Consider the following 27,612-nt stretch of genomic DNA (forward strand, 5'->3'; position numbering starts at 1 on the left):
GAGGAACACAGCACAGACTCTGAAATTGCTTTATAAATTATTGTAGCTATATAAGCTATTAAGTGACCTAGTCAAGAAGAGACTTTTTCAGTGACCAGCATGAGAACAGAAGCATCACTTCAGCAAGTATTAGAAGGCTGAGAATCCTATATATACAGAATTTTTGACTCAGTACTAAGGAGTGTGGACTACTGCTTTGGTGGAAAGCCCATTTTATCGTTACGGTTTTTTGGCAGGGAAAACCAAGGTTCCCCCAAAAAGGGTCAGGGCTACAGGTCCTCTCTATTAAGGGCAGAAAAGAGCCTGGGGGTCAGGTAGGTCCCATTGAGGTGACTCCTCCAGCACTTCATCTTTGAGAACACTTGTCCCGTGCCAGCTACACCCGAGAAGCTATCAAAACCAGGCTGCTAGGATCCTCGTCTTTCCGGGTGGCAAGGCATTTGATCCATCTTGAGAAGAGCCCCGTCGCTCCAGGCGCTTCATTTGCAGTGACGCTGTTGAAGGCGGTTGGACCCTCGGCTGGGAAGGCGCTAGTGTGAAGGCTTGGCAAGGGGATGCTGAAAAAGTCTTCCTTCAGGAGGTCACAAACGGGAAATAATTGTACAGGCGGTCTGGACAGTTCAGCAAACTGCTATGAATTCCTCCGGGGGAGGTGAGGAAGAAGGTTCTGGGAAAAACAGGGCCCAGCGTACTCCGAAGGTCCGGCACCGGTAGGTCGAGAAAGTGGGGAGGTACCAGTCACTGCATCCTGGCCCCGAGGGGACATCTTCTCTGGCCCACGCACCCAATAGCCACCCCGGCTGAGGCGCTCACAGCCAATAGAGGACTTAAGCCGAGACCCCGCAGCCAATGGTCGGCCCAGTGCGTTCCTCAGGTGCCCGCCTGCCCGCGTCCACCAATAGAGACTTTGGACACCTTGGCACCGCCCCTGGGTCCCGCCCCGCCTCCAACTCGCTGGAGCAGGGCTGGGCTGGACGGGCGCGCTCTCGGGGGCACGGGAGCAGTCCTGGTCCGGCTCTCCGCGCGGGTGGGCTCGGAGTAGGCCGCAGCGAGCCGGAACCCCATTCCCATCCCGGAGGCTCCCTGCCCTTTCTCCCCTTTTCCCTTTGGCCCATGGTGCGAGGCTGGGAGCCGCCGCCCGGGCCGGACCGCGGTGAGTGATCCCCAGCCCCTTCGACTTCCCCTCCCAGCCCCTATACGATCTCCGACCTCCGGAGCCCCATCCCCGCGCTTGGGGGAGGAGAATTCCGGGTTCGAAGTCGCCCGGTTGTCTTTCTCCTCTAGACTTTTCGGTTCCCTGTTGTAACTGGGGGTGGGTGAGTGGGTGTGTAGGGAGGAGGGGAAGGCTGGTTGGGACGCCCTTGGCGACGGTAGAATTGAGAATCGCCTAGTCCCTGCGGGGGGGGGGGGGGCTCATCGCCCCAAGTGCAGCAACTTTTTGTTCTCTGACCCAATTTGGAGCCTTGTAGACTGCCTGTGAAATGGAGGATAGGAGAAACGTTTCCTTCCCAGGCCTCCCCCACCCCGCTCCCCGCCATAACTACCTCCTGGCGACCTCAACACACATACGGAAACCTTGTCTTACTTCTGGGGAGCCGTGGCCTTTGGGAATGAAAGGTTTAGGAGTAACTGCCCCTGCAGATCCCCTACCCAGCCGTACTCAGAAAACCAACCAGAATGGTGAGAACCCAAGTGTTGCATCTGAGACTTCTAAACTGAAATAAGACTCAAACTGAGACCTGTTTGGTAACGTCGGCCCAAATCAGGAGATGTTATGTTATATGAACCTCCTTCTCACCGTACATTTGAAGCCCATTTATATGATTTGGATAGGTAGGTGACAGTTGTGGGGGGAAAAAGCCAGTTAAAGTTGGGAATTTGTAAAAATGATGCATACATATCCCAAGTATTGTCATTAAAAATACTCTCATTTCACCAATCTTTTGGGGTAGTTGTCCAGGCATCTTTTAAGTCTGCTGACTGGAGTTCCCAATTTTCTTTCCAGTATGGACTACACAAGTAAATCTCAAATCTGGCTTCACCCTGAGAACTTTTTAAAACTACTGATGCTTGGGCCCCAGTCCAGACTAATAAGTCAGAATGAAGAGGCAGGTTTAAGTTTCACAGGTAATTATGATGTGTAGTCTGAGAAGAGAGGCACTGCCTTTCATTATCTGTGATCTCCAATTTTGGTGTCTTTAGAGAGGGAATTTAAATACTTTTGAAGGAATTTGAATGCAGAATACCATTGAGATTTGTAAGTCCCTTGCCCCTCCAACCTTTTACAGTTGTCTTGCCTACTCTCAACAGTCTTTAAATTGTACACTCCTTTGTACTATGCTTTTCCAAAGCATTTGACTTTATTTCATAGGAGCAATTTTTAATGAACTTTTTTTATAAGTTTATGTGATGTTTAATTACATTATTATATAAGTACAGAAAAATAACAGGCATAAGCAGCTTTGGAATCAAGTACAACTGGCCCAGGCACACTAGGCAGCTGAAGGAAACAGATGATTTCAGCACACTTACCCTACTAGCCTCTAGTATCCATTGCACTGTGGGTACCCCAGGGGTCCATTAAGCCAGGCTCCTGGCTCAGTTGAACACCCCTCTCTTTCACTTTCTCCAACTAATATCTAATCCCTTATAGACTTGCTCAAATTCTGGGTCTTCTTGCATTCACCCTTTTCATTCATTCACATCAAGCTGTCAGATCCTTTAAGCAATTGGCGCCATTGCCTTTAATGAAGTTGGGAGGATAAAATGCAGAGGTTCTTAACCTGGGCTTCTGGGCAGCCAGTGAACCTCCTGAGATTATATAATGTATAAGTGTGAATGTTTATTTTGGGACGGTACTCATAACTTTCTGAGGGTCCATAACTTCTTATTTTCTTTTTTTTAAATAATAACTTCTCGTTTTCAAAGAGGTTCATGAACCAAAAAGTTGAGAAACACGTAAGTTGAATATCACTAAAAGTCCTTGAAGGGCCTTAAAACTATCACCAAAACACATTTTAGGCAGTACTTCAATTCTTCTCTGAATAAAGATTTATGGGATTTAGCAGGATCATATCTGGTCTCTCAAACTGTCTTCTACTTTAAACATAAGCAGAGGTTTAAGTCTAAAATTTTGAACACCTCTTTCTCCTAGGATTGTGTTGTGAACACATAGCCGGGAAGTTTAAGGCAGCCCATTCTTTTCTGCCATCTGTCCAGGGGTATGGAAAGCCCAAAGGAAAAGAAGGGTATTATTGTGACTATATTTTTTATTAATGATTTTAGCAGTAGAAAGTAGGAGTCTTATTTCCCCAGCTTTGATTCCCTTCCTTTTTATCCTCTCCAAATGGAGGCATAAGAACACAAGAGACAGTAGTGTTTTCATTGTGGTTTTGATTACTGTACCTACTTGTTATATCTGCCCTACTTGTTATAGTTCTCATGAGCCCTTCTCTAGTTGTAGTTTCTTCCTATTTCAAAGCCAGATTCTTCCAGGGATGTGCCAGCTATACAGCTGTGCCGTTGTTTAAGCCATCATTCTGTATCAGGAAGTCTTCTACAACTTGTGTTTTGTGTAATTGGAAAACTGTGGTTGTATGTACACCAAATATGGTATGTGCGTCACGGAATATTATGTTGAAATACCAAGCTGATGCCACGAGAATCTGAAGGATAGCAAATTACATGAATGAAAGCAAAATGCTTCCTGTAGGCTTGTATCTATGCCTACCTTATATCCCATCTGGCAGTCTTCATCCTCACACTGGACTGCTTTATTCCTGATGCTACATTTTTCTCATATCTAAAGTTATGTTGGGTCCTTGAAGAACAAGACACAAATAAGATTAAGTAAATGCCAAGTGTTGCAATCATAAAAGTATTCTCCAGCTTAGATGTGATGGTGTTCTCAGTGGAACACAAACTTCTAAATGGTGGTTTTGCACCTGGCCATGCAAGCGTTTCCTCACAGGCCTCAGCTGTGTCCGGGATGAACCTGGAGGGTAAAGGTAGAGCTACCCACTGGCATTCACTTGGCAATCAAAAAGGATTTATATCAAATTATGGATTCAATTCTCCAGTGGCCCTGATTATCATGCTATTTTAAAGCAGCAAAATCCACTCTGGAGTTATATCCAGCTCCCAAAATATAAAATGTATGAAGTCATAGATGCCCTGGTTTCCTCCACTGCCCATCAGAATTAGGACTCAACATAAACAGACTGAAAACAGTGATTTTAAAGAATTTAGTGTTAGGAAGAGCTTTACCTTAGAATCACTTGTGAGGCTAAAGTACCAATAAAAGCTATTTGTTGTAGGCATAATATCAAGTGCATTTTTTCATTTAGTCATAAACTTGTGAGGTAGGTGCTATTACAATCTCCTTTCTCTCTGATGGAAAACTAAGGCTTAGAGAAGTTCAAATTAACTTGTCTGAGGATAAGCAGCACTCTAGGAAGTGATGGAACTGCAACAAATCTCAAATCTGCTCCATCCCAGACCTCCATCTTTAACAGCTCCTTTAGGCTTTGCCTACACATGACAGCTAGCGCATACTAGGGGCTTGGTAAAAAAATGTAACTACACAGCAATGTCTCCATTTTTTATACAAGAGAAATTGAGGTTTCTGTAAGTTCAGTAACTTCTTCCCAAGATTACAGCTGATAGCAGAATTTGAATTCAAATTGCAGGTTGGCCTTACTCAAGAATCATATTTCTACTCACTATACCATGCTGCCTCCATTTACCCTCTTAATGTTCTCTTCAAGTTGTGTTACCCTTAGGATCTGCATGGCCTTCAGTTTGTTAGATTTGCTTGTTAAAGGGGAATGGTGAAACACATTAAAATTCTTCCAATTTTTTTTAAGCGTCACATAAAATCCCTTGATATTACACTGATCTATCTATAACTTTCTGGACTTGAGATTTTTCTTAATTTGTCATGTAACATTTACCTAGGAATCCTGTCCCTTCTTTAACATATCAGAAGTTACATTTATATACTCAGAAGGGATTCCTCCAAGAGTAAAGAGTAACAGATGTATGAGTCTCTAATGTCCACACAGGGAGTGGGGTTAAAATTCCATCAACAGAATTATTCTGGGAAATGATTTGAGCAGGTATTCCAGGAATGAAGCATAGTCAGGGGCTGTCCCTGCAATCCCCACACTCATAACCCTGGGAGCAGTGGTGCTACTGGGAGGCTCGCATGACCTGGCTACAATTTATAATGAACCTGCCCACCTGGTCCTGAGAAAGCTGGACTGAAGAGATAAGAGCTGCACGGTTCCACCCTGTGTGGAGGGGCTGTTAAAGTGTGAGGGAGCTCTCTTAAGCTCCCTGGAGAGAAAGTGAGCAGTTGGAAGAGACAAAGGCTGGGGTGAGGGGCTAAGCTTTGTTTTGAGGATGACTTGGGGGCAGGAACGGTACCCCCTCTCTGTGCTCACAGGACCTGAACCCTGGGGGAGTAAGCCCCATTTATCCCAGATAACTGACCTCATATCCTATTGAGAGAAAAAATAAAGCTATCAGGTTTGGATTTAGGGCTTAAAGGTACTATTGTTCCCCTCCCCCAACCCTCCACCATCAGGAAGGAAAAGGAAAGGGGGTTGGGCACAGTGCTGTCCTGCCTTCTAGATACTCATCGGTTATAATCTTGACCTATCTCCACATTTTTACCATAAATTGTTAGGAGCCAGAGTGTAACAGTTCTGAAATTAACTGCTCCTCTTATTTTTGTGGTTGAGTTTTCATTTTGTGACTCTTGTTCTTTGATCATAGAAGGCAAAGTGAGTTTGAATTGGAAAGATAAAGGCTATTATGAGAATGAGTTTTCCTCCTTAACCTCTAAAGACAGATTTTTGTCTTGGTGACAGTATTTACTAGTCATGTGACTTGGGATAATTTAACTTCCATTAACTTTGTTTTTCATACATAGGACAGGAATTACAGCAGTCTCTGATGACTTCAAAAGGTTATGAAATTAAGGGAGAAATTGTTAAAGCCCTTTAAAAGCACCCAGAAAGGTACACATAGAAAGTCCATGGTTTTGGAGTCCAGTGGAGCCCCAGTGACTGAGTTGTTTCTTTTCTTACTACAGCTATCTCTGAAGGGCACAAATCAGAAAGCACCATGCCTCCTAATAAAGAAGCCAGCAGTCTTAATAGCTCCCCAGTGGGCCTCATCTGCCTCCCTCCTATCTCTGAGGAGCTACAGCTTGTGTGGACCCAAGCAGCCCAGACCAGTGAGCTGGATGGCAATGAACACTTGCTCCAAACCTTCAGCTACTTTCCCTATCCCAGTCTAGCAGACATTGCCCTTCTCTGCTTACGCTATGGGCTGCAGATGGAGAAAGTCAAGACTTGGTTCATGGCCCAGCGACTCCGCTGTGGCATTAGCTGGTCATCTGAAGAAATAGAAGAGACTCGAGCCCGAGTGGTCTACCATCGGGACCAAATCCATTTCAAATCCCTTCTCTCTTTTGCCCATCATGCTGGGCGGCCCCCAGAGGAGGTGCCGCCTTCTCCAATGCCACCTCCAGAACCAGTTGGTCTTGGAATAGTGCCCCTGACCCTCAGTGAGTCTGCTCACATGAAAGGATTGAAGGTAGAGCCTGAGGAGTCCTCAGAGCCACTGAGTCACCAGAAAGCAAAGGAGTCCCTGATGGCATCTGGCAGTGGGGCACTCCCCAACCAATCAGGTTCTTGGCAGGATCTGCAAAGCAGTAACTGTCCTAAGGAGCAGGCAGGCAGGGGTCCTGACCAGTCACGTGGCCTAGGTACTACTTCCTGGAACCACTCCACAACTGTCGTCCAGCCACGTACCCAGGATAAGTCCTCACCGATCTCATTACTTGCCAGTAGTTGTAAGCAGGAGTCTGCATCTAATGTGACTCCTCCTTCTCCCTCTACCTCTTCTTCCACTTTCCAGGTACTGGCTAATGGAGCTACCGCCACCTCTAAACCCCACCAGCCACTAGGCTGTGTTCCACAGCCACTGTCACCCAATGAACAGGCACTACCCCCACAGCTGGAGCCGGTATGGCACCAGAGGCTAAGGCATAACTCAGTAGCAGGTAGGGTTGGCTCTGCAGAGTACCTTTCCCCAGATATGCAACGCCAGCGGAAGACAAAGCGTAAAACCAAAGAGCAGCTGGCTATCCTCAAATCCTTTTTTTTACAGTGCCAATGGGCACGGCGTGAGGATTACCATAAATTAGAACAGATCACTGGTTTACCTCGGCCTGAGATTATTCAGTGGTTTGGTGACACACGCTATGCTTTGAAGCATGGGCAACTAAAATGGTTTCGGGACAATGCAGTACCTGGTGCCCCTAGTTTCCAGGACCCAGCAATTCCCACACCACCACCTTCAACCCGCTCCTTGAATGAATGGGCTGAGACACCACCTCTGCCGGTTCCCCCACCCCCACCAGATGTACGGCCCCTCGAAAGGTACTGGGCCACCCACCAACAGCTTCAGGAAAGTGATATTCCTCAGTTGAGTCAGGCGTCAAGGCTTAGCACCCAGCAGGTACTGGATTGGTTTGACTCTCGATTACCTGAGCCAGCTGAGGTGGTAGTTTGTCTAGATGAAGAGGAGGAAGAGGAGGAGGAAGAACTGCCAGAAGATGAGGATGAAGAGGAGGAGGAGGAAGAGGATGATGACGATGATGATGTGATCATACAGGACTGAGTGGGGGGCTAAGGGAGGGGAGGCTTTTTACTAAAAGATGAACCAACTTAGTAACTGTTAAAACAAAGAAACCACATTTTAAAAATTACTTTGTGGCAAAGAACTGAAAAGCTTTGTGTTCTTGAGGTGGGGGAACAGGGTTGCAGTGAGGGTGGATCAGGGAAGATGACCGTAGGGCATAAAGTGAGGTGGGGATTGGATGGGTAGAACTGTAGGCCTCAAGTCTCAAAGAAGAGAGTGCTAAGGATCTGGTCCAAACTGTAGGCTGGGAAAAGTTTCTTGCCCTCCTCATAGCTGCTGTTCTTTTCCCTTAATATGCTACAGAGAGGCCAGACCTTGGCCCCACATCTATAGGAGGTTTGGAAAGGAGGAGTAAGGAATTTTGATTCAATTGATGATTCCAGTGAATCCCCCAATCCCACCATTATCCCTGGGCTATAAGGCTGCCTTACACCCCTTTTCTCTCTGAGCACAAGTCTGAATAATGCAGTGAAGAATCTCAATATGTCCCAGTCTGATCACAAGTACTTCCTCTTCCTCATATCAACCTGACTTCATATGTTTTACCTGCTTCATTATGGAGTCACACAGGTAGCAAAATGTCTTCATTTCTGATACTGGGATCACTTAGCCTTGTATCCTTTTTATCTTTTTCTGAAATCCCATTTTGTTCACTATTTGTCTCAGGGTAAATCTTCCCCAGGGAACTGGTGAAAAGGTTTAGTAATCAGGTGGAGAATAATTTAGACTGGATATTTATTGGAGGTGGGAATTAGGGGAAATGTCCTTTAAAAAAAAAGTAGAATTAGGTTACAAAGGGATAGAGGAGAGGGGATGGTTTCTAAGTTCTGAAGGATGGTGTGGGTAGGTTCCAGGTTTGGTTATACAAACCCAACACTCCTGCCTAGCTTGACAGACTGATTTCTCATCTTTTGGGTGTTGGTTTAATCTGTGTCCAGAATAGAGATTTTTCCCTCTCTTTATAGGGCCTGTGTTGGGGGCAGAGCAACCATGGTCTTGAATTAATTACTGGTGTTTCAGAATGGTTTTCATCAGTTGAGGTCAAATATAAAGATATCAATGGGTTAATCATCAAGAATTAAGAGTGGAAGCCCCAAATTGCTAGAATAATAGTAAAAGGCCAAAAATAAAATTGTTTCCCTCTCCCCCACTTTACCATTTCTATGGTTTAGACATTAATGGAGTCCAATTCATTAACATTCTGATTAGTGTACTTTTCTTTTTCAAGCAGCAGGATATATCGAGGTAAATTAAAAGAACAAAAACTTTAAAAGGCAGTTGATTGGTATCTATCAATGGGTAGATTGTTTCCTGCACCTGCTACAGCACAGGCTCTTGCCCAGAAGAGGAAGTGCCCAGAAATGCGTTTAAAAAGAAATTCAAGGGTTCTAGAAATCATAGTGGGATCCTAGTTCAGCTTCAAGGTCATTCTCAAGACTTAGTTTATTTCTGGCAGGTGCTTGCTATCTTTAAACTTCAAATATTTTTTGCTAAAGGCCTATCTGTTAGTGGGTCATCCATTTAATTCCTAATTTCTACCCCTTAGTACCTAAAGAAGAATAAATGTTTTATCTCAGTGGTAGTTTTTGACCATTCCACCATTTTGGAGCTTGTAATATAATACCAAGAGAGTTGCAATAGCAAAAGGGCATCCTCTTTATTATCTATGTGTTTGAGTAAGCTGAAAGTCTGTCTCCAATTCTTCCCAGACAGAAAGGAAAATAACATTTAATAACTAGCCATAGAGGAAACAATAGGCAAGTAGAAAAAGTATAATATATTAGGACAAGGAACAGAGTTGTTGATTGTTAACACTGGCAATGGGAGAATATATCCAAAGCTAAAAGAATTAAATCCACACCCAGTAATGTCAAGAATTGTTTTTACAACCTTTGTTTCAAGTTGTAGGAAATGAAGGAGTTAACATATGTCTTGTGGGAGAGAAACATCTTCCTGAAGCACTAGCCTTACAGAAGACCAGACCACTTTCCTAGGAGGTAATACAGGGTGTGTATGGTAAAGATGGAGAGAGAAGGTACAGAGCAAAACCAGGAAACAAGGCAGGGGTACATTTTCCAAGGTCATCACACCTAATGGCATTGGCTGCTACAGTCCATCCTTTAGCAATATGTATAGATCAGATCTTGAAGATGGTTTATCTGAAAGTAGTCCATGCTTCTCTCCCTCTGGTTAATCCCATCTGCCTCTGTTGGTAGAGAGTCTGCAGCAGAGGACCAGAAGGCAGATATGGGTGTTTATAACAAAAAGGACAAGTAAGGCCCTCTAAAGCTATTGTATAAAGTTTCAGCACAGTAAACCACTGCTGTTGTTCTTCCATAGTTCTCTCCATTGCATGGTAAGTAGCTTTTCCAAACTTAGATTTTGATACATCTAGTGTGACAAAGGCTTCGGTGCTACTTATGAAACTCTTGAGAACATTTTCATGGTTTATGGTTATAAAGCAGAATATTTGAAAATCCAACTATTTTGGAAGAACTAACATGATTGCCATGCCCAGAGATGATTATGAGGGTGACAAAATTTTCACACCTGTGGGGAGGTGGGGCTTTTTTCAGTAACTTTTTAACTTATTATGGAAATTAAAAATATAAGACTGAAGTAGTGTAATGAACTCACATGTACCCACCACCAAGTTCAGCAAGTAACTCATGGCCAATTTTCTTTCATTTCTATTTTTTCCCTGCTCCTCCCCACTAGATTATACTAAAGCAAAACCCAGAAAATCACTTAACTTCCTATCCATAAATGTTTTAGTATGTATCTCCAGAAGAGATTATTTTTAAAAAAATATAACTACAATAGCATCGTGCCTACAATAAAACTATTAACAATTCCTTAATATCAAAAGTCTAAAAGTATTCAGTTTTCCTCAAGTTTCTCATAAAAGTTTTTTACAGTTTTGCTTCAGTCAAAATCCAGTTAGAGGCCATATATGTGTAGATGTTTTATATGTCTTTTAAGTCTTTTTCCACCTGTGGGTTAATCCTTCCATTTGTGAGGATCTTAGAGAGGGATATTATTTCCCTAGCGTTGCCTCTTAGGGCTTAGACCCTAATTGCTTGCTGATGAAAATAAAGGGCATTTTGGAATGTAAAGGCAAAATAATTACCTACCTTAGTATTTCCTTGGGGTCACTGTGCTTGGCAAGGAAAAAGGGCGTAAATATCCTTAGGACCTAAATATCCAAACCCCAAGCCTTAAAATTAAATTTAAAAGGCAAGACTGAACTTTTCATTTTAATAGAACCCCTTACAAATCTCTGTTCTCACTCCCATGCCCTTTACTTTTTGTTGCCTGGATCAGAATCATAGTCCTATCAACTTACAAAAATTGTTCTAACTATTTCTGGAGAAGTAAATGTGGTTTTTCCTAGTTCTAACATTACTTCTAGCCAAAAGATATATTCTGTTGGAAATACCTTTTTGGGGAACTTCTGAGAATGTCAGTTGTATCTGTACACTTAGTTCATGCTGGCCAAACCCTCACAGCTTAAAGCCTTTCACTATAATATGACTTAATTTTTAAACCCCAAGCCTGGAAGCTAAAGAATAGAATCTTTGAAATTGAGACCATTCTGGAAAGTTGTTACCATACTTGAAACCCATGTATTCTCCACTGGTTACGTTCTACCACCTTAATAGGAGACCAGAATGAGGCATGTGGTATGCAGGCCTAACCCTGTACTTTTCATGCACAACTTAGACTGCCAGGGCTCACCTGCAGGACTGGTAGCTGGAAACCAGGAAGACACTGTAGTGTGTTTCTGCTTTCCCTCTGACCTGAAGGATAGAATGGAATAAAGGATAACTTTCTGGGTAGATCTTCAACAGTGTTGCTTATGGACAAGAGTAAATAGGTAGTTCTTAATATATGGAACACTACTCAGAAGGGAAAAAGACTGTTAACTAAGCAATTTATGACATGGGTTTTAAAGTCCATCCTTTTCCTATGGCGACAGGGTGCTAACAGAAAGGTCTGATACTTGAGTTTAACTATGAGTAGAATGAAGTACAATCAATATAAAGATTTTGGTGAGTTACGGAAGATGACAGCCCCTTGTCAAGAGGACTGGTAGCAAAGGTACCTTCACTGCAAAAGATGCGGACAAAAAAGGATACTGGTTTTGTCATTCTCATCAATGTTCAAAAACAGGGATCTAAAAAAAAAGAGCCAGTTTTGTTCCACAGGCCAACCTTCTAGCTAAATAGCAGAACTCAACTGTAACAGGATGAGTGCTATTCAGGCAAAATCCTAATGGTTCCCTTTACTGTGAAGAAAATGGGGTAACTCTTGAAGCATATTAAGAACTCAAACTGGAGACAATGCTATTTGAGGGGGACAAATCCCAGTTTCTCTTTGAGGGGGACAAATCCCAGTTTCTCTTCACCCTGAAAATCTTTATTTTAGTATATATGTCAATGGTTGAAACTCCACTCCTTTGGGAATGTCATTTAACTTACCTGAATTGTTGGGAGTGAGGATTCTTGTGTGATCAGAATCCCCACCATTTGGGGATGGTCTGAAAGGAAAAATTCCCTGTCCAGAGGAGGCATATGAAGGCCTATGGAAGGGAAAGAAAAGCATCAGCAGAAAAAAGAAAAGGTAAAGGTGGAAATCATATATAAAAGAAGAGCCCATACAGTTTGATCAGAAGGAAATAACCCCCTGCTTGCAATTGAGAATGAGAGGAAATTAACAGATGTATATTAGACACAATACTATTCAACCTTTTTTGTTTAAAAGGTAGACTATAAACTTAAGTGGTACAGGCCAGTGAGGAAGTAACCTGGTGGTACAACGAGTCATAAGAAATACATATTTGGTCATTCATACAACCAAATATATATTTCCCAGGTATATTTGGGCTTCATCCACAATTCCTGAAAACACTGCAGAATCTTCAAGGTGAAATGGGTGTTCATAAATGAAATCATGTTAATGAGAGACTTTCAGACCCTGTACCCAAGGGCAGGGGCTGGAGGTTGAATCAGCAATGGTCAGTAATTATTAAGTCAATCATGAATATGCAATGAAGTCCTCACAAAAAGAGAGCTTATCACTCTCTTGGATCCTGATTCTCAGTCAGGGAGAGGTTCTACACTTGGGGAACCAGAATGCTGATATGTGCCACCGAGCCAGACCCCAAGCTCCACAAGGACAGAAGCTCCTTTATTTGGGACCTTGCCCTATGTATCTCTTCATCTGGCTGTTAACACGTATTCTTCACAGTATCCTTTATTAAACTGGTAAACACGTTCTCTTGAGTTCTGTGAGCCACTCTAGAAAATTAACTGAACCTAAGGGGGAGGTCATGGGAATCTCCATCTGTAGCTGGTCAGTCAGGAGCACAGGTTAACTGCCTGGGGCTTGTGACCAGCACCTGGAGTAGGGAGTGGAGGGCAGTCTTGTCGGAATGAGCCCTTAACCTGGGGAATTTGATGCTGTCTCAGGCAGATAGTATCAGAATTGAGTAGAGTTCTCAGACACCTTGCTGGTGTTCAAGAATTGCTTGGTGTTATGTGTGGGAAGAGCCCTACACCCCACCCACATACTTACACACATTGGAATCAGGTCCAGGAATCTAAAACAAGTTATACCATTACTGCTCTGTATAATACTACTATTGTTGCTGTATATGAAAGAACATATAGCATTTGGTGTCAGGAGTGGGATTTGCTAGACAGGCCCAGGCTCACAGAAATTTGTGGTTTTTGAAAAAAAAAAAAAAGAAAGGGCAGAGGATAAGGAACTCTTGAAGTCTGGATGGCTACCCAGTCACCCATTGTATGAAACAGGAGCTTCACTGCAATCAGTTACTAAAGGTAAAAGTTACTGGTGGAATTTAGAAGTGACAGTGAACCAATCTCTTAAGGAGTTGGCTCACTGGATATAAGGAAATGCAAACTAATAAGAAGCAGGCTAGCCATTCCCTGGTTGTTATCTGTAGTAGCCAAATTGAAAATAAAAGCACTGGGTCAGGGCTTGTTACTGAACCAACCTTGGATTTGGGTCAGTCTGAGCTTCGGCCATTAGCTTCAAAGCCACCTAGAAAGGGAAAATTTTTGTCGGAGCAACAGAAAGTACCTCTAAGATCTATGGTCACCAAGAAGAGGCAAAAAACAGGAAATGACTGAAACAGGGTATATAGTGTGAAGGAACCGGCTCATTTTGTAGACTGGTATCACCAGATAACTGAAGAACCTTTACTAAAGTGGATTGTGACAGTAACCAGTTTTGGGGGCTGTGTCTTTGGTTTTGAATGCTTCAGAGTGGAAGAGCATGTTTGGGCTGATGCAAGATCCACAGCTCACTATTGAGCAATCACAGATGTCTGTATGTGATCTAGACATCTAGACACACAAGAGGTTATTACAGAGGGAGCAGCCAGCCTGGTGAATTGGATAAAAACCACTCTGAGGTCTGTTTATCCTGAGAAGGGAGACTGCCCAACCAACTTCCCCTATAAATGCTAATACTTTATATGCAAGCCATGTGGGATTGACTGAGATATTCATTCACTGAATAGTCCTGTTACACAGGTTATGGTGAATGCTGTGATTAAGGGGGTCCCCGTTACACAGGCACCCCATGTAACTTTACTGTTACAAAATCGAACAACAGTTCAAGTCTTATCAGATTTATCTCAGCTTCTCCACAAGGGTTTCACTGACACCAAGAACAGCAAAGTAACTAAGAAAATGGGGAGGGACAAAGGGCAGAGTCAAGGGACTCAACCCAACAGAGTGGAAGTCTTCAGTGGTTATTGAAAAATGGGAAGAATAAAGAGGACATTGATGGGGTTAAAAGAAAGGGTGTTACTGCAGCACTATCAGAGACTGGGTGGGCCAATGGAGCCCCCTGTTGTTCCCCCAACATTACAGAGGTGCAAACTTTTTACCCCAGTTTGGAGGAATTTAAAAACCCTGGAGGCTGAGATTACTGATAAACCTGACCAGGAACCTCCTGGGGCAGTGTCAGGCAGGTTAATCAAGTTAATGACTGACAAAAGAGCTAGGGTCTTTTGGCCACACCCCCAGCCAGAGACCTGAGGAGGTAAAATGGCCAGAGGGAGAGGAAGAAACTTTCTTGGGACTCCTTAATTTGGGACCCCAATGCACTGTGACTCCAAAAGCTGCTGAAGTCTTATCAGGATCTAAAGTTAGATTGGGAGGTTGTGGAGATGCAATGGTTGTTGGGATTAAGGTGAAAGTTCAGAGGAAAATCAGGGTATTTGAGATTTTGTGTCAAATAATTGCATCTCCTTTACCTGAATGTATTATTGGGATGGATATTATGTCTGACTGGAGATTGCTTCCCCTACCTAATACTGTAAAACAAAAGGCATGTAAGCCCACCCTCAGTTTTAATTGGGCATGCTAAATGGAAACCTCTAGAACTACCCAGAGCCCATACAAGTGGTTAATTTGAAGCACGATGGAATACCTGGTGGACAAAAAGAGATCAGCCCTCTAGTTAGTGACATGCTAGAAGCTGGAGTGCTGGTACCAATGAATTCACTGTACAATAGTCCTGAGTGGCCTGTGAAAAAGGCATATGGCTCATGGGGATTAACAGTAAACTATTGAGGCTTAAATAAAGTTGTACCGCCCATAGCCTCAGCAGTTCCGGACATGGTCTCAGCCATACAGAAAGTACAGCAGGCTGAAAGAGGCTGGTACTGAGTGACTGATGTTGCAAGGGCTTTCTTCTCTATCTCCATCTCTGTAAAAGAGCCACAGTTTGCCTTCATGTGGGAAGGATCCCTATTTACTTTAACTGTGTTGCCAGGGGGTTATCTGAACTCACCAGCTTATTGTCACTACTTGGTCAGGAAGGATTTGCCCTTGACACAGGTCCTGAGCGTAATAATACACTATATTGATGACATATCATGATATTATTGGAAACAGAAGAGCAAGCTAGAACTGATTTGAATGCAATAGTGACGCACATGACCAAGTGGGGCTGGTCAATAAATCCAGCAACGGTCCAAGGTCCTGCTCAAACAGTGAAATCTTAGGAATAACCTGGGCAGGAACTACCCAGGATATTCCACAAGAGCTAAGAATGAAGTGCTGTTACTACCCATCCCGAGAACCAAGCAAGAAGCCCAGCATTTGGTTGGTTTATTTGGATTTTGGAGGACACAGACTGGGAATATTGCTAGCTCCCATCTATAAGACTACACGAAAGAAAGCTATATTTAATTGCAGACCTGAACAAAAGCAAGCCATGTGTGAATTACAAAAGGCAGTCGAGCTTGACACCTTTGGGCCCTTGTGACCCCCACACACAGATAAGATTTTGAAATGTCTGCCAGAAATACACATTTGGTCATTCATACAACCAAATATTCCCAGGTATATTTGGCCTTCATCCACAGTTCCTGAAAACACTGCAGTCTTGAAGGTGAAATGGGTGTCTTGTCATGTAATGAGAGATTTTTGGACCCCCACCCAACCGGAGGCTCATTCAGCCAATGGCCAATAATTAAGTCAATCATGAATATGCAACAAACTCCTCACAAAGACCCTTGTAAAGAGCTTATACACTCTCTTGGATCCTGCTTCTCAGCTGGGTAGAGCTTCTATGTGTAGGGAACCAGAATGCCTCCACATGCCACTGAGCCAGGCCCCAAGCTCCACGAGGATAGAAGCTCCTTTATTTGGGACCTTGTCCTATGTATCTTTCCATCTGGCTGTTAATGTATATCCTTTATGGTATTCTTTATTAAACTGGTAAATGTAAGTGTTTTCTGAGTTCTGTGAGTCTCTCTAACAAACTAATCTAACCTAAGGGGGAGGTCATGGAAACCTCTGATCCATAGCTGGTACATCAGAAGTACAGCCTGGGGCTTGCAACCAGACCCTGGAGTTAGTGGGTGGAGGGCAGTTTTGTAGAATGGAACCTTTAACCTGGGGAATCTGGTGTTGGAGAGTTACTTGGTGTTAGGGGAAGACCCCCAACATACTTACATTGGGATCCAAATGGAGTTATGCTACTAGAATTGCTATGTATAATACTGTTATTGTTGTATAAGAAAAAACATAAGGCACACCCCAAGGCTGCTGGCAGAGTATCAGTGTGAACAGATTCCAAATGAAAGGAAGCATAATGTTACTCACCTGTAAGATAGGCTGTGAGAGGAAGCTGGTGAAGGGGTTTCTGGAAAACAAAGAAACGATCCTGTGAGATAATCCATGAACTAGAAAAGAGGTATACTGGGGATAAAAAATTTTCAATATATATGTTAGGCTTAGGGATTAACGGCAAGCAGAAAAGCCCACAAATTACCTAGCAGTATCTCATAAAGGTGCTTTCCTCTGTTTGATGAGTTCGTGAGCCAGGACCCCTCACTGCCTTGATGTGTTATAATGTGTCTGTGCCTTGGTTTCCCCAGGTAAATTGGAGATTACCAGAAAGAATAGCTAAAGACAAAGGGTAATTAAATTGGCTAGGAGTGACAGCAAAAATGGAACAAGGACCTCCAAAAATTCTCTCCCTATAAAGAATGACAAAACGGGCAAATACTGTCAGAATCTGCAAATTAACAAAGGGCTTGCAGTAATCTGGGAAATGTTTATTCAAAAAAAATCATTGAATGTGGGTTAAGAACAGTGAGCTCTGTGGCATTTTAACTTGCCCTACTCCCTATTCTCCTTCTCCAGCTCTGTGGTAGCCTTGAAAACCAATAGTCTGGCAGTCACTACAGGGTATGAAATGGGGGTGGAACTCTTTCAAAGCCTCATTCCTAGAGAATTACCATTATTTGACTTCTCTAGTAGTTAGTTCCCTGAAAGACTCCACTTGCAAGGCTGCTTTTATCTGATCTGACTTGGAGCCCAAACTCACTACCACTTGGAGCTTACAGTTCACCAATTATGAAAAGTCTTTTCCCCAAGAATGTTTTTTGCGAACAATTACAGGTTTTGGCTGCTTGAGGATGTGAATATTAGTGGGACAAACAACAGGCTGACCAAAGCTAAAAAGGGGAAATGAGTTGTCTGTGAGGACAACAACGGATTCTTGGAAATCTAGGCCATGTGTGTGCTCAGAAAAGACCTGAAAAGTCCCTAAGCTTTCATTTGGGACTTATCTTGAGGTCATACAAGTAGGGCAAAGGGTAAGACACAGTTGTCATTTGCCTGGCTGAGTGCTGAAAGTACACCACAACACAGAGTTCCTTTGCAAAGACTGAGAGACTTACTGGCTCCAGGTGTCTAAGGAAATCTCTGTCTAGTCATTAGCTGACAAGTGACCTAACCAAATAGAGGCTTCAGTGGCCACACGTGACAAAGAATACAGATTTTATAGAATTAATTTTAAAAAGTCACTAAACAAACAACAGAAAACAGCCATAACAATGACAAACCCTAGGGAGGGGGAAGAATCTGATTCCCAGAGTTTCCATGTTATATTATTTTAAATTCAACAAAAAATACCTTTGCATGCATCACTGCATACAAAGAAACAAGCAAGTATGACCTGTATAAAGGGGAAAAAAGCAATCAATAGAAACTGTTGCTGAGGAAGCCCAAATATAGGACTTTCTAAATAAATATTTTAAATCAGCTATTTAAAATATGTTCAAATAACCAAAGGAAACCATGTCTAAAGCACTAGAGGAAAGTATGAAAATGGTGTCTCAACACATAGAAAATACTAATAAAGAAAAATTATATTTAGAAAAACCAAATATAAATTCTAGAATTGAAAAATACAAAACTAAAATGAAAACTTCACTAGGGGGTCCCATCATTAAATATGAGCAGGCAGAAGAATCAGCAAATCTGAAGATAAACCAATTGAGATTATCCAGTGTGAGGAAGAGAGAATAAAAAGAATGAAGAAAAACAAACAGAGCCTCAGAGACTGTGGTGGAATACCATCAAGCCTACCAACATATGCATAATGGGAGTTCCAGAAGTAGAAAAGAGAGGAACAGGATCAGAAAGAATATTTGAAGAAATAATGGCTGACAACTTCCCAAATTAGATGAAAAGCATTAATCTACATATCCAGGAAGCTCAACACACTCCAAACAGATCAAAAAGATCTATACCGAAACATATCATTAAGTGTTGAAAGCCAAAGAGAAAAAAAGAACCCTGAAAGCAACAAGAGAGAAGTCACTCATCACATGCAAGGGATCATCAATAAAACCAGCACTGGTTTCTTCTCAGAAACGATGGAGACCAGAACATAGTGGGACAACATACTCAAAATGCCAAAAGAAGGACTGTCAACAAAAAAATGTAAATCCAGTAAAACAAGGAGAAATTAAGACATTCTCAGATGAACAAAAACTGAAAGAATTTGTTACTATCAAACCTGCCTTCGAAGATGTACTAAAGGGAGTACTTCAGACTTAAATGAAAGGGGAATTATACAGTAACTCAGATCTGCATGAAGAGTATAATAAAGAGCACTATTAAAGATAGTTACACAGGTAAATATAAAAGTATAAGCGTATTTTTGTAACTTCTTTCTCCTATATGGTTTTAAACACCCCTGCATAAAAGTTATAAATTTGTCTTGATAAGTACACAATTTAAGATGTAATTTATATGATAATAGCACAATGGCATTTGGAGAGAATGGAACTATATATAAGAACAAAGTTTTCATTTTATATTGAATAAAGTTTGGTATTGATTTTAGTAGATTGTTATTAATTTGATGTTAATTGCAATCCCTAATAAAATAATTTAAAAATTATAGTAAAAGAAACAACAAGGGAACTAAAATGGCATACTAGAAAATATCTATTTAAAACAAAGAAGGCTGTAATGAAATGAAGAAAAAACAGACCTAAGATATATACAAAACAAATAACAAAATCACAGAAGTCTTATCAGTAATTACATTAAATGTAAATGGAGGACTTTCTCAAGATGGCGGCGTGAGTAGGGTGGCGGAAATCTCCACCCAAAACCATACATATTTTGAAAATATAGCAAATACAACTGTTCCTAAAAGAGAGAACAGAAGATACGGTACAACAGCCAGGCTACATCTACATCTGTGAGAACTCAGCATCTCATGAAAAGGGTAAGATACAAATCTGTGACCCAGTGGGACGCAAGCACTCTCTCCACCTGAGCTCACCAGCGGAAGGAAAAGAATCAGAGTGGGGAGGGAGGGGAAGCACAGTAATAACCAGCCCTAGTAATCTGCACTGGGAGCACAAACACACATTGCATGGTGTACTGGATATTAGAGAAACGGAAAAGTAAAATCTGAGATGGAGATTGAGAGCCGGTCCCCACAGCCAGCTCCCCTGGGACAAAAGGAAAGAGGGTGTTTTAAAAGGCTTAAAGGGACAAGGGTTCAACAGGTGGACAAAATCATACTGGCACAACACCAAGGACACTTGGAGGACAACACCAAGACACACTTAGCCCAGCAGGCTGGGAATCTTAAAGAACTTCAGGCGCCGGCAACTCAGCTCCAAAGTCCCTCATGGCAATAAGCAGCCTGTCATTCATTCCCCCTGGGCAGCACTGCAAGCAAACCAGCTGACCCACCATTGCTGTAGACCAGCCAGGGAGCAGCCCCACCCACAGCAACCATACAGAGTCTTCTCCCAGCACACAGCTAATGGGGCCAGACCCAGAGGCTGCTGCCTACACACAGCTGCCCAGCACAGGCAGAGGAAGCCAGCACAATGTCCAGAAGGCATGAAGGGGTGCCATTCTCACAGAAGAACACACTCCACTCATCTGGGACCCCTGCCAGTGCCATAGGCTATCCTGAGGGCTGCGGCCGCTCCACCCATGGCAGCTGAGGGAATTAGCCCAGAGATCTGCTCCCTGTGTGTGGTTGGCCGGCATAGACAACAGAGAAGGGCAAGGTGACCAGCAAGCAGGAGGGGACATTGTTCTCCCAGCTGACACACACACCACTCATTGGCAATCACTTCTATTGCCATGAAAAGGCAGAAGAACCTGGTCCAGTCCAAAATCACTCAAATGCCAGACAGAGGGCCTGGTGAGACAGATATAACCAATCTTCCTGAAAAAGAATTCAAAATAAAAGTCATAACCATGCTGATGGAGCTGGAGAGAAATATGCAAGAGCTAAGGGATGAAGTCCAGAGGGAAATAACAGAAACGAAACAAGCATTGGAAGGACTTAAGAGCAGACCGGATGAGGTGCAAGAGACTGTTAATAGAATAGAAATCAGAGAACAGGAATACAGAGAAGCTGAGGCAGAGAGAGAGAAAAAGATCTCTAGGAATGAAAGAATATTAAGAGAACTGTGTGACCAATCCAAATGGAACAATATTCGCTTAATAAGGGGTACCAGAAGAAGAAGAAGAGAGAAAAAAGGATATAAAGTGTCTTTCAAGAAATAATTGCTGAAAAATTCCCCAATCTGGGGAAGGAAATAGTCTCTCAGACTATGGAAGCCCACAGATCTCCCAACACAAAAGACCCAAGGAGGACAACACCAAGACACATAATAATTAAAATGCCAAAGATTAAAGACAAGGACAGAGTATTAAAAGCAGCCATAGAGAGAGAAAAGATCACCTACAAAGGAAAACCTATCAGGCTATCATCAGACTTCTCAACAGAAACCTTACAGGCCAGAAGAGATTGGCATGATATATTTAATGCAATGAAACAGAAGGGCCTTAAACCAAGAATACTGTATCCAGCACGATTATCATTTAAATTTGAAGGAGGGATTAAACAATTTGCAGATAAGCAAAAGTTGAGGGAGTTTGCCTCCCACAAACCACCTTTACAGAATATTTTAAAGGGACTGCTCTAGATGGAAGTACTCCTAAGGCTAAATAGATGTCACCAGAGAAAATAAAGTCATAGCAAAGAAAGCAGACCAACCATATACCAACTAAAGGCAAAAAATAAAATCAGCTATCCACAAAAGCAGTCAAGGGAAACACAAAAGAGTACAGAATAAAAACACCTAACATATTTAAAGAGTGGAGGAGGGAGAATAAGAAGGGAGGGAAATAATCATCAGACTGTGTTTATAATAGTGTAATAAGTGAGTTAAAGTTAGACGGTTAGATAGTAAAGAAGCTACCCTTGAACCTTTGATAACCATGAATCCAAAGCCTGCAGTGGCAATAAGTACATGTCCATCAATAATTACCCTAAATGTAAATGGACTGAATGCACCAATCGAAAGACACAGAGTAATAGAACAGATAAAAAAGCAAGACCCATCTATATGCTGCTTATAAGAGAGAGACTCACCTCAAACCCAAAGACATACACAGATTAAAAGTGAAGGGATGGAAAAAGATATTTCATGGAAACAATAGGGAGAAAAAAGCAGGTGCTGCAGTACTCATATCAGACAAAATAGACTTCAAAACAAAGAAAGTAATGAGATAAAGGACATTACATAATGATAAAGGGGGCAGTCCAACAAAAGGATATAACCATTATAAATATCTATGTACCCAACACAGGAGCACCGACATATGTGAAACAAATGCTAACAGAATTATGGGAGGAAATAGAATTAAATGCATTCATTTTAGGAGACTTCAACACACCACTCACTCCAAAGGACAGATCAACCAGACAGAAAATAAGTAAGGACACAGAGGCACTGAACAACACACTAGAACAGATGGACCTAAAAGACATCTACAGAACTCTACACCCAAAAGCAGCATGATACACATTCTTCTCAAGTGCACATGGAACATTTTCCAGAATAGACCACATATTAGACCACAAAAAGAGCCTCAGTAAATTCAAAAAGATTGAAATTCTACCAACCAACTTCTCAGATCACAAATATATAAAACTAGAAATAAATTACACAAAGAAAGCAAAAAGGCTCACAAACACATGGAGGCTTAACAACATGCTCCTAAATAATCAATGGATCAATGGCCAAATTAAAACAGAGATCAAGCAATATATGGAGACAAATGAAAACAACAGTACATAGCCCCAACTTCTGTGGGATGCAGCGAAGGCAGTTCTAAGAGGAAAGTATATAGCAATCCAGGCCTATTTAAAGAAGGAAGAACAATCCCAAATGAATAGTCTAAAGTCATAATTATTGAAACTGGAAAAAAAAAAAGAACAAATGAGGCCCAAAGTCAGCAGAAGGAGGGACATAATAAAGATCAGAGAAAAAATAAATAAAATTGAGAAGAATAAAACAATAGAAAAAATCAATGAAACCAAGAGCTGGTTCTTTGAGAAAATAAAATAGATAAAGCCCTAGCCAGACTTATTAAGAGAAAAAGAGAATATATACACATAAACAGAATCAGAAATGAGAAAAGAAAAATCACTACGGACACCACAGAAATACAAAGAATCATCAGAGAATACTATGAAAATCTATATGCCAACAAATTGGATAACCTAGAAGAAATGGACAACTTTCTAGAAAACTACAACCTTCCAAGACTGACCAAGGAAGAATCAGAAAAATCTAAATGACCAATTACCAGCAATGAAATTGAATCGGTAATCAAAAAACTAACCAAGAGCAAAAATCCCAGGCCAGATAGATTCACCACTGAATTTTATCAGACACTTAGAGAAGATATAATACTCATTCTCCTTGAAGTTCTCCAAAAAATAGAAGAGGAGGGAATACTTTCAAACTCATTTTAAGAAGCCAGCATCACTCTAATACCAAAACTAGGCAAAGACCCCCACAAAAAAAGAAAATTACAGACCAATATCCCTGATGAACATAGCTGCAAAAATACCCAACAAAATATTAGCAAACCAAATTCAAAAATACATCAAGAGGATCATATACCATGATCAAATGGGATTCATCTCAGGGATGCAAGGATGGTACAACATTCTAAAATCCATCAACCACATCAACAAAAAGGACAAAAACCACATGATCATCTCCATAGATGCTGAAAAAGCATTCAACAAAATTCAACATCCATTCATGATAAAAACTCTCAACAAAATGGGTATAGAGGGCAAGTACCTCAACATAATAAGGGCCATATATGACAAACCTACAGCCAACATCATACTTAACAGTGAGAAGCTGATCAGGAATAAGGCAGGGATCCCCACTCTCCCCACTTTCATTCAACATAGTCTTGGAGGTCCTAGCCACAGCAATCAGACAAAACAAAGAAATAAAAGGCATCTAGACTGGCAAGGAAGAAGTCAAACTGTTATTATTTGCAGGTGACATGACATTGTAGAAGTAGTATCTGAATTCAGCAATGTTGCAGGATACAAAATTAATACACAGAAATCTGTTGCATTCCAATACACGAACAATAAATTAGCAGAAAGAGAAATCAGGAAAACAACTCCATTCACAATTGCATTAAAAAGAATAAAATACTTAGGAATAAACCTAACCAAGGAAGTGAAAGATCTATACCCTGAAAACTACAAGACACTAAAGAGAAATTAAAGAGGATACAAATAAACAGCAATTCATCCCATGTTCTTGGCTAGGAAGAATTAATATTGTTAAAATGGCCATCCTGCCTAAAGCAATCTACAGATTCAATGCAATCCGTATCAAAGTACCAACAGCATTCTTCAGTGAACTGGAACAAATAGTTCTAAAATTCATATGGAACCACGAAAGACCCCGAATAGCCAAAGCAATCCTGAGAAGGAAAAATAAAACAGGGGGGATCTCGCTTCCCAACTTCAAGCTCTACTACAAAGCCACAGTAATCAAGACAATTTGGTACTGGCACAAGAACAGACCCACAGACCAGTGGAACAGAATAGAGACTCCAGATATTAACCCAAACATATATGTTCAATTAATATATGATAAAGGAGCCATGGATATACAATGGGGAAATGACAGCCTCTTCAACAACTGGTGTTGGCAAAACTGGACAGCTATATGCAAGAGAATGAAACTGGACCAATGTCTAACCCCATACACAAAAGTAAACTCAAAATGGATCAAAGACCTGAATGTAAGTCATGAAACTATAAAACTCTTAGAAGAAAACATAGGCAAAAATCTCTTGGACATAAACACGAGCAACTTCTTCATGAACATATCTCTCTGGGCAAGGGAAACAAAAGCAAAAATGAACAAGTGGGACTATATCAAGCTGAAAAGCTTCTGTACAGCAAAGGACACCATCAACAGAACAAAAAGGCATCCTACAGTATGGGAGAATATATTCATAAATGACATGTCCAATAAAGGGTTGACATCCAAAATATATAAAGAGCTCACACACCTCAATAAAAAGCAAATACTCCAATCAGAAATGGGCCGAGGATCTGAACAGACACTTCTCCAAAGAAGAAATTCAATTCAGATGGCCAACAGGCACATGAAAAGATGCTCCACATCACTAATCATCAGAGAAATGCAAATTAAAACCACAATGAGATATCACCTCACAACAGTTAGGATGGCCAACATCCAAAAGACAAACAACAACAAATGTTGGCGAGGATGTGGAGAAAGGGGAACCCTCCTACACTGCTGGTGGGAATGTAAATTAGCTCAACTATTGTGAAGCACTATGGAGGTTCCTCAAAAAACTAAAAATAGAAATACCATTTGACCCAGGAATTCCACTCCTAGGAATTTACTCTAAGAATTCAGGAGACCAGTTTGAAAAAGACATATGCACCCCTATGTTTACTGCAGCACTATTTACAATAGCCAAGAGATGGAAGCAACCTAAGTGTCCATCAGTAGATGAATGGATAAAGAAGATGTGGTACATATACACAATGGAATATTATTCAGCCATAAGAAGAAAACAAATCCTACCATTTGCAACAACATGGATGCAGCTAGAGGGTATTATGCTCAGTGAAATAAGCCAGGTAGAGAAATACAAGTATCAAATGATTTCATTCATCTGTGTAGTATAAGAACAAAGAAAAAACGGAAGAAGCAAAACAGCAGCAGCTTCACAGAAACCATGAATGGACTAACAGTTACAAAAGGGAAAGAGACTGGGGAGGATGGGTGGGAAAGGATGGATAAGGAGGAAAAAGAGGCATTAAGATTAGCACACACAGTGTAGGGGGAAGGCACGTGGGGAGGGCTGTACAACACAGAGAAGACAAGTAGTGATTCTACAGCATCTTACTACGCTGATGGACAGTGACTGTAATGGGGTATGTGGTGGGGACTTAACAATGGGAGGAGTCTAGTAAACATAATTTTGCTCATGTAATTGTACATTAATGATAGCAAAATAATATATATATATATATATATATATATATATATATATATATATATATATATATATATATATATAGGAACCGTAAAAAAATTTAATGGATTAAACTCTTTAATTAAAAGGCAGAAATTGGCGGATTGAACAAAAAGATCCAACTACAAACTGTCTACAAAAGAGTCACTTCAAATTCAAATACACATATAGGTTGAGACTAAAAGGATGGAAAAAAGATATTCCATGCAAACAATAAACAAAAGAGAACTGGAGTGGCTAATGTCAGACAAATGCACTTTAAAACAAAAGTCAAAATGAAAAAAGGGTCAACCCATCAAGAAGATGTAACACTTATATATGCACCTAATGACAGAGTCCTAAAATACATGAAGCAAAAACTGAAATTGAAGAGAAAAATAAATGATCCAACAATAATAGTTATTATTCTTCAATATTCCACTTTCAATAATGGATAGAAAACAAGACAGAAGATCATCAAGAATACAGACAATTTGAACACTATATACCAGATCAACCTAACAGCTATAGAACACTCCACCCAATGACAGTAGAATACACATTCTTCTCAAGTATACATGGGACATATTCTCCAGGACAGATAATCTGTTAGGGCATAAATGTAAAAAGATCTAAATCTTCCAAAGTATTTTGTCTAACAACAATGAAATTAAGTTAAAAAGCAATACTAGGAGGAAATTTGGAAAATTCACAAAAACATGGATATTTGTTTATGCACTGCTAAATAACCAATGGGTCAAAGAAAAAAAATCACAAAGGAAGTTAGAAAACAATTTGAGAAGAATGAAAGCAACACACAACATACTAAACCTTATAGGATGCAGTGAAAGCAGTGCTTAGAGAGAAATTTGTAACTGTGAACATCTATACTTAAAAAGCAGATCTCAAATCAATAATCTATCCTTCTACCTTAAGAAACTAAAGAACTAAACTCAAAACAAGCAGAGGGAAGGAAATAAAGAGTAGAGCAGAAATGAATGAACTAGAGAATAGAAAAACAATAGAGAAATCAACAAAACCAAAGTAGGTTCTCTGAAATGGTCAACTAAATTGACTAATCTTTAGGCTGACCAAGAAAATAGAAGGAAGCTTCAGATAACTAAAATCAGGAATAAAAAAGAGACTCTTACTATTATCCTCACAGAAATAAATTGCTAGAACATCTAGATTTTTCAAAGGTGTGGATATGAAAGAATTGAAGGGAGACTTTGGTGAATTTCAAAATTCACCAGAATTTTGATTCTGATTATCCAGAAAGTGATTTGCAAATTTTCTGGTTATCCAGAAAGTGATTTGCAAATTTCAAAATTGCCTCTTGTGAAAGAAGGGGAAATCTTCTCTGTTGGACTTCAGTATTCTCTATGGACTAGTGAATGTGCTTGGGAATAGTAATAACAGTAATAGTTCTAAAGGGAAAGAGACAAGAAATGAAGTGGACAGTGAAGAAGACAAAATATTTCTTCACTGGAATATTTTTATGCTTAATACACAGGGAAGAAGCCAGATACCTTCAGGCTAACATAATCGGCGTCTAGTAAACCTTCCTTTTAAACCTAACTTCTACTGCCATCTTGTGGCAATTTACAAAATCCAAGTCAATTATTTTACCCAAAAGTTACCCTCCATTTCCTGACCAGAGGTTTTAAATGACTTCCTATTGCTCAAATTTTTATTTTCCCCT

At 41.0% G+C, this 27,612-nt stretch overlaps 2 protein-coding genes across 4 annotated transcripts in view; one reads left to right on the forward strand and one right to left on the reverse strand.

Moving 5' to 3' along the window:
• Positions 1-171: 171 nt before the first annotated feature.
• HOMEZ (homeobox and leucine zipper encoding) lies at positions 172-9,605 on the forward strand. The gene is made up of 2 exons (XM_017665151.3): positions 172-1,153; positions 6,098-9,605. Exons 1-2 carry the CDS (start codon positions 850-852, stop codon positions 7,690-7,692), a joined length of 1,899 nt encoding a protein of 632 aa, XP_017520640.2. The 5' UTR covers positions 172-849; the 3' UTR covers positions 7,693-9,605.
• Positions 9,605-27,612, reverse strand: part of RNF212B (ring finger protein 212B) — a 44,138-nt gene continuing 26,130 nt past the window's right edge. For all 3 annotated transcript variants that reach the window (XM_017665155.3, XM_037017309.2, XM_017665152.3), the window contains 4 exons: positions 16,860-16,899; positions 12,195-12,295; positions 11,452-11,513; positions 9,605-9,934 (listed from right to left, as the gene is read on the reverse strand). In XM_017665155.3, coding sequence (XP_017520644.2) covers positions 9,869-9,934; positions 11,452-11,513; positions 12,195-12,295; positions 16,860-16,899 — 269 coding nt within the window. In that variant the 3' untranslated portion in view covers positions 9,605-9,868. The remainder of the gene's footprint in view (positions 9,935-11,451; positions 11,514-12,194; positions 12,296-16,859; positions 16,900-27,612) is intronic.

This window comes from Manis javanica, chromosome 8 (assembly GCF_040802235.1).
Source record: "Manis javanica isolate MJ-LG chromosome 8, MJ_LKY, whole genome shotgun sequence".
Taxonomy (NCBI): Eukaryota; Metazoa; Chordata; class Mammalia; order Pholidota; family Manidae; genus Manis; species Manis javanica.